The sequence below is a fragment of the Ostrinia furnacalis genome, unplaced genomic scaffold, assembly GCF_004193835.3.
Source record: "Ostrinia furnacalis isolate ACB-3 unplaced genomic scaffold, ASM419383v2 OfSCF5115, whole genome shotgun sequence".
In the NCBI taxonomy this organism is placed as follows: Eukaryota; Metazoa; Arthropoda; class Insecta; order Lepidoptera; family Crambidae; genus Ostrinia; species Ostrinia furnacalis.
The window spans coordinates 141,846-153,757 of NW_021135354.1; the positions used below are offsets into that span (position 1 = coordinate 141,846).

At 35.8% G+C, this 11,912-nt stretch overlaps 1 protein-coding gene across 1 annotated transcript in view; it reads left to right on the forward strand.

The window, feature by feature from the left end:
• The window catches only part of LOC114360659 (uncharacterized), a 45,859-nt gene extending 33,947 nt beyond the window's left edge, over positions 1-11,912 (forward strand). Inside the window, exons 16-25 of the mRNA XM_028315413.1 lie at positions 1,074-1,244; positions 1,646-1,930; positions 3,757-4,023; positions 6,392-6,602; positions 7,302-7,658; positions 7,790-7,975; positions 8,421-8,542; positions 9,157-9,318; positions 10,716-10,886; positions 11,550-11,912. Of these exons, the coding sequence (XP_028171214.1) occupies positions 1,074-1,244; positions 1,646-1,930; positions 3,757-4,023; positions 6,392-6,602; positions 7,302-7,658; positions 7,790-7,975; positions 8,421-8,542; positions 9,157-9,318; positions 10,716-10,886; positions 11,550-11,840 (2,223 nt within the window). The 3' untranslated portion in view covers positions 11,841-11,912. The remainder of the gene's footprint in view (positions 1-1,073; positions 1,245-1,645; positions 1,931-3,756; positions 4,024-6,391; positions 6,603-7,301; positions 7,659-7,789; positions 7,976-8,420; positions 8,543-9,156; positions 9,319-10,715; positions 10,887-11,549) is intronic.

Sequence of the window (11,912 nt, forward strand, 5' to 3'; positions counted from 1 at the left end):
TATGTTTATCAAAAATAATGCCTATATTAGGCTTTCAACTAGCTCTTATAGTAATTACATAGTTGACAGTTACTAATCCCTTCTACTATTGTTATTGTTTTTGTAAAAACTTAAAAATCGCAAGCAACTCATGATTTTTTCATTCAAAATTAGAAAATAGAAAATAATAATTTACTTCTATTTATCGATAATAGGAAACCGTATTAGAACACGAGCCCTGCACTATGTTACGACCGGCACATGCGGCCGTACTGTGTATTTTCACGCGTCAGTGGATATCGGAAGAAATAAAATACATTGCGCAGTAGTTACGCATGACATAAAGTGGTTGCTAACTAAATCGTCAATGTACAACGTGTTTGAATTTTTATCACCACTAATTTCGATATCGCAGTAAATGTCACGGCACTGAATTCGTTCGTAAAAATGTTTAGTTTTTTTTATTTATAAGCAAAATACCAATGGATTTGCAATACTTACATGTGGTAAATGACTTCATTGTTCCTGTAGTTCTTCGTTTCACTTATGTTATTGCACGTTACGACGCATTATCCAACAATATCGGAGAACATTTCCTCAGTACGACTGAATCGCGACTAACCTGGCGTCGCGGGCGATGTTCGTTTCTGGGCATATCGCGGAGACACGCGCCACGCCCCCGTTTCACATCTATTCCCTTCTATGATCTGAGGCTAAAACGAACGAACGATAGGAAAACGTCTCCGTGCTTCTCAGACACGTCTTACCGGGGAAGATCCTTCGATCCATTGCCACTGGTAAATTAGAGAGAGTCTCATTCTAAATAAAATGAAAAGTAAAAGTAATGTGCACTAACTCAACTAACATAATTTAAGGAAAAATTGTTACTAATCCCTACTAACAAACTATGGATGAAAGTCTGAAATAAATTATTTAATTATTATTATTATTATTATTATTATTCTTGCAAAATGATGATGATGAGGATCGCCGAATATAGCATAGGACACCTTCTTGCTCAATAGATAGACTATGTCAAGAGGCTTTGTTTAGTTTCCGAACCACATGATAATGAAGTATTTTGCCAATTTCAGACGGGAGAGCTCCTAGTCAAAGGCCCTCAAGTGATGGTTGGGTACAGGGAAAACCCGCAAGCCAATAGCGAGGTGTTCACTCCAGACGGCTGGTTCCGAACTGGTGATCTGGTAGTTACTGATGAACTGGGACAAGTCACCATCACTGACAGACTGAAGGAACTGATAAAGGTAAGGAGCAATGTAATAAGTGGTGATATAACCATTGCATGCATTTAATAATACCTACCAAGAGTAAACGTCTTTAAAAGTATTTGGAAAGTAGAAAACTAATGGTCGCAAAGCGTACTGCGTAAGTCTTACACAAGTGTCAAAAAAGTTGTAAACGCAACTAACATAAATAACTATGCGGATGTTATGCGTGTTAAAATGCAGCTGGCATTATGCCAAAGTATACTGTTTTCAAAACAAAAATAAAATACAGATTTGTTGTAAGTCCTATCCGACGTTTAACCTTCTGCCCGCACTTTCTAGAAAGACAACGTCAAAATATTTTCATACTACAACGACTTAATTAGTTTTCTAGATGTTTGTACAGTGTTGTTTATTTACCCTTGCAAAATCATTTACAGGTTAAAGGTTTCCAAGTACCTCCAGCAGAATTGGAGGCGGTCTTGCGTGACCACCCCGCCATCAACGATGCTGCTGTCATTGGAATCCCACACCCAATCAAGGGCGAAGCACCCAAGGGCTTCGTGGTGCTCAAGAGCGGTCAAAAAGCCGACCCTGAGGATATCAAGGCATTCGTCAAAGAAAGGGTAGCATCGTTCAAGAAGATAGACGAAATTGTATTCATAAACAGCATTCCCAAAAGTGCATCAGGGAAAATCCTTAGGAAAGACTTGAAGGCTCAGTATTCTTAAGTATAGTGCAGTATTTTCTTTGTGAAGTACATGTTGTTACTTTTTCCGTGACGTACAGTCGACGGCACAATATACCTAAACCTCTACCTCGAAAAACTTCGGACTTCGAATCGTTTGCATATTCGAATCGCCATCAAAAGATTTATAGTATGAAAAATTAAACAGCGCCCCTATGAACGTGACAAGTAAACTCAGTATGAAAAATACTGTCAAAATTAGTCACATTATCGTTGAATTCGAAGGCTGGGTATTGAATTTTATCGAATACGCAAACGATTCGAAGACGAAACTTTTTCGTGCTAGCTACATAATTCTGTTGGAAAAAAACACCTACTACTTACAACTATTGAAAGTGCCACAATTTCAACATAGGTAGGTATTTGTCCGTACAATGCGTCACTATCAAAAACCTTAAAAACTACTACGACTGAAGAGGGACCAAAAGCGTTACAATGTAAAAGAGTGGTTATTTTGATAATTATTTTTTGGACTTTATAGGGTAAATGGTTTTGTATTAAAGGAGTACATTTTTGGTCATTATGTTGTACTTAGTTCCTAGTTTACGTATCAGTAGAAAGCGAACCGTCCACACGGCTAATTCAGCATGCAAGTAAAAAATCAATCAACTAACATTTTTTTTTCTAAATGAATAACAAAGTATCAGTATGACATTTGCAGAATATTATCAGTTTTGTAAGCTTCATTTTTGTAATTAAATAATAATGTTTTCAGTTAAGGGAAAGTAGTTATTAAGAAAATGTATAGTTTAACTCTAGTCGCATAGAATTGCTTTCAGATTTAGTAATTTTAATACCATTATGGTAACAATATTGTTACACTTAATACTTTTGATATACAGGGTGTTAGAGACATGAAGGCGAAATAAGAATCAATTTGAAAAGACAATCGTCTTACATTAACTTCTTTTGTTTTAACCAAAAAAAAACCAGTTATAGCAGAGTGGAACTACGACCTAAAGATGTTTAATTTATAAAAAAAGAATACCTATTTTTTTTTATCTTTAGGTTAACCACCTGGTTAGGGGTGATTAATTTGTGGTGGTGGAAGATGAAGAATTAAAAAAAAGGTATTTTTAAAATCAGTTTTCGCAAAACTGTCTCTTCCACCCTGATAAGTATGACTAGTTAGTAAACCAGTTTTATAATAAGTATTGTTATTTCTATATGTTATAGTTTTGATATTAATACAATTTTGTATATTTATTTTTGTGCAATAAACAGCAAATAAACATTATTGCATTTATCATTCAGTTATTTTATTTTCGATATCAATTTTCTTCTTTAAAATGCTATCTTTAAAGTCGAATTTACATTAAGTAAGATGGTTAATCTAAAGGCTACTACATCAATACAAAACTTATGTATTTGAATTTTATAACATCATTATATCGGTCATTAGTTCTCATTGCACATGTCATGTCTTGTCGCTCACGCTGATTATCTCGCTTTGCGTGAGAGAGACGAATATATTCGACACTGTATATCGATGTAAATAGTAGCCTCACTTGGTACGCCCCTTCTATGGGTCATGGTCATTGCAATCAGGTCTCTTGTAGCTCGCTTGTGGACTGAATTTGTAATATAAATCATGATTTAAAGTCGACGTGTTGATCTAATGGAGCCATGTCGGCTGCTATAGGGGGTTTTTAATCCACGTAGAGTACTTAAAAAGCTGCTGAATCCTTCCAAGGTTCATAATCCAGTGCGGTCTTTTAAAAACTACATAAATACGATATCGAATTAATAAACAAAACTGTTCAACGAAAAGTAACTTTACCAACTGGAGCAAAGTCCAAATAAAACTTAATATTCAGTGAGTGTAAAACATTATCAACAACGCCACATTCACTTCTAAACATTGCGATAGCTATGTCGTGTTTTACAGTGCGATCCAAATATTTATTCGATAAGTTCAAAACAATAACAAGTATTAAATTAAGATACAGTCATGTTTGGACAAGTGAAAATGTTGTACAATCTCCGTATAAAGATGTGGTGATACCAGAAACGACTATAGTGGATTATGTTTGGAGGAATTTAGACAAATGGCCAACCAAGACCGCAGCGGTGAGTACTGTTACAATATTTTGGTTACAAGAAAATATTGTGTGGTAATATACTACGAATAGCACTTGCATCATACATACATTTTATGGGTTGATTATCGAAGGTTGCCTTTAATGTTCGAACGGATTTTTATCAGCTGTTCAAAAGCCCAATTTTCCTAAGCATGATTTACTGCCAAATAGTTCCCTAATGGGCCTCATAAGAAGGCTCAAGGTCACCCAAAGGGCGATGGAGCGGGCTATGCTCGGAGTTTCCCTGCGTGATCGAATCAGAAATGAGGAGATCCGTAGGAGAACCAAAGTAACCGACATAGCTCGCAGAATTGCTAAAATCAAGTGGCAGTGGGCGTGGCACATAGCTCGTAGAGACGATGGCCGTTGGGGCAGGAAAGTTCTCGAGTGGCGACCACGGGCTGGAAAACGTAGCGTGGGCAGGCCTCCTACTAGGTGGACCGACGATCTGGTAAAGGTCGCGGGAAGAGCCTGGATGCGGGCAGCGCAGGACCGTTCATTGTGGAAAACCTTGGGGGAGGCCTTTGTCCAGCAGTGGACGTCATTTGGCTGAAACTAACGAACGAAGTTCCCTAATAAAAAAGGTAAAAGGGTTCAGTAAAAAGAAAAGTGGATATACGGGGACTATAATTATGAAAAATTCGTGTATGTATTTACCTAAACCTAAACAATATAAAGTTATGTAAAAGAAAAGAAACAAACTCATAAAAGAGATAAAAATGTCCTAGTGTTATATTATTGTTAACTGATAGGTACAGTAACATCTTCTCTATACATTGTGAGTCACGTTAAAGTGTATATATGAAAATAGATAAAACTAGACCTATTTTTATCGACAAAAAAGAGGTCAACAATTTTTTGAGATTTTTTTTTATCTTTTATAAAAAATTTTTCTTCCAATTACTTATTGTAAAGAAAACGTAATAACTTTTAAACTTAGCGGTATATCCTGATAAAATAAAAACAATAATAATGCCAAATAACAGGCGATACTAAAAAAATACATAAAATACACAAAAAGGTTTACAAATAATAAACAATGATACTTTTTGAAAAAAAAAATTGCTTTTAAATTCGTGTTTTTTCGGTTATTTGATAAATTTCTCCAAAAAATGCCCCAATTACAGCAATAATTTACCAAGTGTTATACCATTTTGGAATCCTTACTAAATGCGCCAAATATGACGTCACTTGCCAAACTCGCGTACTACAATTTTTTTTCAGTACAGTCAGTTAAAACAAGGCAACATTTTTATTTTGAAAAATGTTTTGGGAATAATGTATTTTTTTCATCCAAGTTGGAGCAGCTGGTTTTGTAATTTTGATAACAATTTAGAGAAGCATTATTCAGGGTTACATAACAAAAAAAAAATTTTAAAAAGTGAAGATTTGTGGCAACACGAGTAAAAAGACCGTCACCTGGAGTAAAAATTTTTGATTTTTTTAAATGCCCATTATTTTGAAAAATATGCCACATAGATTTTTTTTATATTTTTCTGATAACCAGCATACTCCTACTAGGTGGACCGACGATCTGGTAAAGGTCGCGGGAAGAGCCTGGATGCGGGCAGCGCAGGACCGTTAATTGTGGAAAACCTTGGGGGAGGCCTTTGTCCAGCAGTGGACGTCATTTGGCTGAAAAGAAGAAGAAGAAGAACCAGCATAACTTGCCTCAACACCCAGTTCCGGCTTGACGTTACATTACGGGACACCCTGTATATAAAAGAAAGTCGTGTTAGTTACACCACTTATAACTCAAGAACGGCTGAACCGATTTAGCTGAAAATTGTCAGAAGTTTAGAACCAGGAGAAGGCCATAGGATACTATTTATCCCGTTCGAAATAAAAAAAATGTTTATTGCCATTAAGGCGGAACAAAGTTCGCCGGGTCAGCTAGTTGTTGATAAAATTAATTTTAGTATACAGCACATTTTAGACTAAGATTTTTGTTGCAAAATAGACTGTGTTACAACGAGATAAGACGCCACTGTGTGAAGCTTGATGTGCCTTTGTCCGTACGATAAAACGATGTTTAAGACTACATAGTAGTTATCATAGATAATTTCTGTCAGCCCATTAAAATGCCGTAGCGCCTCTTTATTAGGTAAAGAAAAAAATGTTTTTCATTGGTTTTGAACTTTATGTAATCTCAGTAAAGTTCAAAATACTTACATTTAATACATACATGTTACCTATAGTCGAAAGCACATCGGACTCTATGTTTTTGTTTACACTCCTCAACTATAACAGTGCTTTTATTTAACTAAATAATAGAGAGATTGGAGTTTATCTTTAGTTTTGAAAATACAAATTTTAGTAATCGCACATTCACTGATAATTTTTTTTCTAAATTCCAGGTCTGTGCGTTGACCAACCGAGGGTACACCTATGAACAAATGTATAAGTTGACCCAGAAATTTGGTGCCAATCTCCGAAAGAAGTTCAACATTGATGATGGAGATACAGTGGCTCTTATATCTCCTAATAGTCCTGAGTATCCTATTGTAACTTATGGTGTTTTAGCAGCTGGAGGAATTGTAACAACTTTGAACCCTGTGTACACGCCATGTGAGTTATTTTCCTGTGATATCGGAACATTTAGTTATCTTTGTTCCATACCTATTCCGTCTTCCGTACTTTACATCAATTTATTTTTGTTTTTCATTGTATACTATAAATAGTACTTATGTATTTAAATATTTTAGAATTTTAAATGACTGTTCGAGTGTAAACACATTTCCATTTACCTCTTTTTAAATGGTTGGTTAGGCTACGGTCTCCTATTGAACGCTACACGCGGCATACGTCAGCGTCAAACGTTTTTATCGACGTCATACGCCGACTTTAACTTTATATGCGGCCTGTAGCGTTTACAATTTCTATTTTGATTTTACAGTAAGTTCATGTATTTTGTAAAGCTATACAGGGTGTCCCAAAAACAATGGATAATCTTACAACAATCGAAAGGTCTCAATAATATTAAATTTGACCTTAGTAAAAATAATATCACAGATTTAAAGACTCGTTTTTAGAAAATTGCCATCTGTGATTAGTTTTTCTCATGAAATTCTCCAAATTAGTTTTTGGAACTACTTTGGTATTAAAAAAAATGAAAAAGAAGAAAAGGAAAATGTAATTCGTAATCTCGCATCGTAATCGCAAGTGAAAAAATACACATCGATAGTTACAAGGTTATATCCATTGTTTTTGGGACACCTGTATTTACTCACAAAACAAGGTTTAAATGATAATTTTCTAACTTTTCAGATGAAATCCAGAGACAAATTGAACTATCAGACGTGAAACTTGTAGTAGCTGATGCAGATTTAGTATCTTCTGTTAAAGAGGCCTTAAGATTAGCTAAAATAGATTTGAAAATAATCTCTATTGATATCAACAAACCTTTACCTGAAGGCACAATATCCTACAAAGAACTTGTTGATGATCAGTATGTTGATTTAAACATTTTGAAGAATGTGAATCGAAAACCGCACGATGTTGCATTTCTGCCGTATTCCAGTGGAACTACTGGACTACCTAAAGGAACAGAACTTACGAACATGAACCTCGTAGCTAATTGTGAACAGCAAAATACTGAGCTGAGACAGCATAGTCATACTTCAGGTATTGTTAAATATGGATTTTAATTATTATCAAATAGCATTAAATTACCTGCAACGCTGGTTTCTGAAATGGTTTCCATTTAGACGTTAATATTTTGTTTCTATCACCAAAAATGTTTTCATCTTTTTCAGAAACCTATCAGGATTCGTTATTAGCTATTTTACCAATGTTCCACTCTTATGGATTGTCATTAGTGATGCTGCACAAGTTGTCAGTTGGATTAAAATTAGTCACTCTACCGAAATTTCAGCCAGACACCTTTTTGAAGGCTTTGCTCCAATATAAAATCAATATGTTATTCTTAGCTCCTCCAATGGGTTAGTATGTGTATTTTTAATTCCAGAGTGCTTTTTTATTCGATCAGAGTGACAAGCTCTTAATGTAAGCTTAGAATACGATTTAGAACAATTTCTTACTAAGTCTATGAGACATGCATCTAGATTTATTTCTTCAAATAATAAGTTGATTAAAGGTCACTGCAGAGTTATCAACTCGGAAAGGGAACAACATAGTATACTATGACCTTTCGCGAGCTGTCATCGCGAGGCGAGGCGTTTACGTTACGTTGTAGAACTTGTAGATAAGTATGCGTTGCAGCGCAGTACGAAGTTTCATACAAAGAGTACTGACGCCGCGAGTTGATACGGTTTCGATCCCTTTCCGGGTTGATAAAATGTGCTACGTCCTTAAGATGTAATAGAGATGTACTCCAGCTAAATGAAGCTACGATAAACTTGAATTTTGAATTTTTTAACTTTTCAGTTCTCTTCCTTGGATCAAATGAAATGGTGACGAAAAAGCATTTTGAGAGCGTACACACAGTCACATCAGGTGCTGCGCCTTTGCCGTCAACTGATATTGAAAATTTATTAAAAAAGGCGGAGGTGCGAGTAAATTTGTGTATTTTTATTGATCATCTTCCATCTAATAGCGTTTCTTCAAGTACTTTCCATAAGTAGCTATCTATTAAGAAGTTACTAGCTTGCCACAAAAAAGAACTGGTGAACGTGGATATACATCTCATCGTGGATATATCCACATCAGGGATGTTTGCGGATTATCATACAGACGGGTTTAGCGCCATAATACGTAAGAAATCTGTATTCCCTTATTACCAGGGTGCGAGCCAGTCACAACAGCATTCTGAGGACCCTAGCGGACAGATACACATCGCCGCTATGGAATGTCTTGTGCAGAGACTGATCACGGGGCCTTATCCACCCCCATGATGGTCCGTCTCTGCACAGGGTACAAGTTTTTGAATTTATAATTGTTTGTGTGTATGTTTATTTTCGAACCCGTTTAATATGGACTTTTAAAAATTGTCTGAAATAAAGAATTTTTATTTATTTAATTTATTTATATCCGTTTCTTTTTTGTAGCCAATATTTTTTCCAATGTCAAGTGGAATATTGATATAGGTGAATTACTTACTTAGTTCTTCCATGGATTCTGTTGAAAGATTATTATCGATTATAACTTTAACTTAAATTTTCAGCGTGAAATCAACTTTTGCCAAGGATACGGCATGACAGAGGCAAGTCCACTCGTGACCCTGAATACCAAAGGCAACAAAAATTACGATGCAGTGGGATACGCCATTCCTAATGTGAAACTCAGAGTGGTAGACGGGAATATGAATAATCTTGGCCCTGGTGAAGTAAGTACATGCGTTTGGTCTTCAGCTTTGACAATAATAATTGATATACTTTATAGCACACCTCATAAAAAAGAAGACACCATATAAGAGATTAACAATTTCAGAAAAGCAACAAGTGATCTAAAATCTAAATGTGTAAAAGTTAGTAGTTCGGCTGTGTTAATCTATTGAGGAACTCTCTTAGCATAAAATAGCCCGCAACAGTACTCGTAGAAGAAAACATAATTTGTCTGCTTCATCCTCTTGAATACGGTCAAATTAAAAAACAATCGAACACGTTTTTACACTGAATATGAACATAAAAGTTGTAAAGAATGCTGTTAACAAATTAGGTTTTTCTAGTTCCGAAAAGATAGGAAGGAATTACCCCAGGCCCACATCGCCTACGTTATCTGTCTGGTGGTTACATCAAAGAAAGTGACTGGACAACTCAAGCCATCTAATTTATGAAAGCTTTCTGAACCTGTTAATTTGAACTAATTTATTGCTACAATGTGATGTATTTTAAGAATTCAATCACCAGAAACTATTACTCATGAAAAAAAACGAAAAATGAAATCATCACTACCTATTTAGGATTACTTAAATACATAAGACATGACACTACAATCTATTTGAGTTGAATGAACCTCATCTAATAGTCCATTGTGTGTTTTAACAATTACGTATCCTTTTCTGGAAACGTCAATAAATACATGAAAAAAGCGACAATGCTCAGCAAGCTACTGCATACAGAAAATTAGACCTTATTTTTACTAATTTAGATTTTAATTTACCAAACAATTGCTAAAACTTACAACGCTAACTCATGTCTGACTCTAGAAATCACTGTTCGTGACGTGAGTGAGTTATCACCATAGTTCAAAAATAACAAGCTGTTCCCAAACTAATTAAGCTCATTAAGTAAATTATTTAGAAAGTAGAAAAATACATCACGGTCGGTCTATTACATCGGTCGGTGCCTGGATGCGAGCGGCGCAGGAGAAATCCTTGGGGCAGGCCTTTGTCCAGCAGTGGACGTCTTTCGGCTGAAACGAACGAACATCACATCGCTACAGAGACTCGATCCTCTTCATTTACCAAAACCGAACCGAATTTACATGGATGGACGTGCTAGTGACTTTGAAATAAATTACACAGAAATTTATTAATACATGGTGGGAAAAGTTGGTTAATGAAACACTCCCATGAAATCATCCACGCGTTCTCTACCTCGAACCGTTTTCGAGAAATCAAGCGTTGCTATTTACAAAAAAATTTTTGGCCCACCTATGTTAACATTTTTCAGACAACTTCTTTCAGAAATAAAACCGTTTGTTCTGTTTTTCCTACTCGTTACGTTTTCACATGATGTCAGAGGCAAACTATTCAAAGCACTTATTTAATTACGCCCACAGACCGGGGAGCTCGTCATAAAAGGACCTAACATAATGAAAGGGTACAAGAATAACCCGGAAGCAAACAACGAAGTGTTTTTGGAAGATGGCTGGTTCAGGAGTGGAGACATAGCAAATATTGACGAGACTGGAATGGTCTACGTCACTGATAGACTTAAAGAGCTTATTAAGGCAAGTGTTGAGGAGAATTCTATGTTTATTGAATATTTCAAGTAGGTACTTCCTTCTACAGAGAGTTGAATTATTTGCAATTTTACTAAAACGGTTCATTATAAATAAATAAATAATAAATAAATAAATCTTTGGACAATTTCACACAGCGCCAGCTAGCCCCAAAGTAAGCAACTTAATGCTTGTGTTATGGGTGCTAGCTTAACGGATATACTACTTATATACTTTTTTTAAATACATAAATGTTATACATAGTCACACCCAGACCCGTCACAGAAATTAAAATTCATCATTTCAATTTCTGCCCGGCCGGGAATCGAACCCGGGACCTCTCGGCATAGTAGTCCGTTCTGAACCACTACACCAAACGTCCGACCCAGAATTATAAATCGGGAATCATTCTTTAAGATAGTCATTTACTATGCCTATTGTTGGTTTAGAAAAATCTTTTGCTATAGTATGTTTTTCGTAAACATTGTCCCTGTTAGCCCCCCTAAGTAAGCCTTTATGCCCGTGTAAGGAGTGGGTTCATCCCATCTCAGCAATTGACAGGGACCGAAATAACGTTCCTCCATTCTCGAAGAATCGATCGATACATACTGTTAGACCATTATCACCTTAATAATTGTATGTGTCTTTGAAACTTTGAATGTCTGATTCCAGGTGAAAGGCTTCCAAGTACCTCCAGCAGAGCTGGAAGCAGTTTTAAAGGAACACCCTTCAGTTCACGACGCTGCTGTAGTCGGTATACCAGACCCTAAGACTGGTGAACGTCCTCTAGGCTTCATCGTTCCTAAGTCAGGAGTAAACATGAAGACTGAAGATGTCATAGAATTTGTAAGCAAAAGAGTAGCACCTTACAAGAAAATAAGAGAAATTGTAGTTCTTGATAGCATACCAAAGAATGCGTCAGGGAAAATACTGAGAAGGGAGTTGAAAGAAAAGTACAGCTAAAGAAACGGAATAGAATTAAATATGCAACTTATGTAAAGTATATGACTGTAATGTGATTTGTAAAGAATTTAT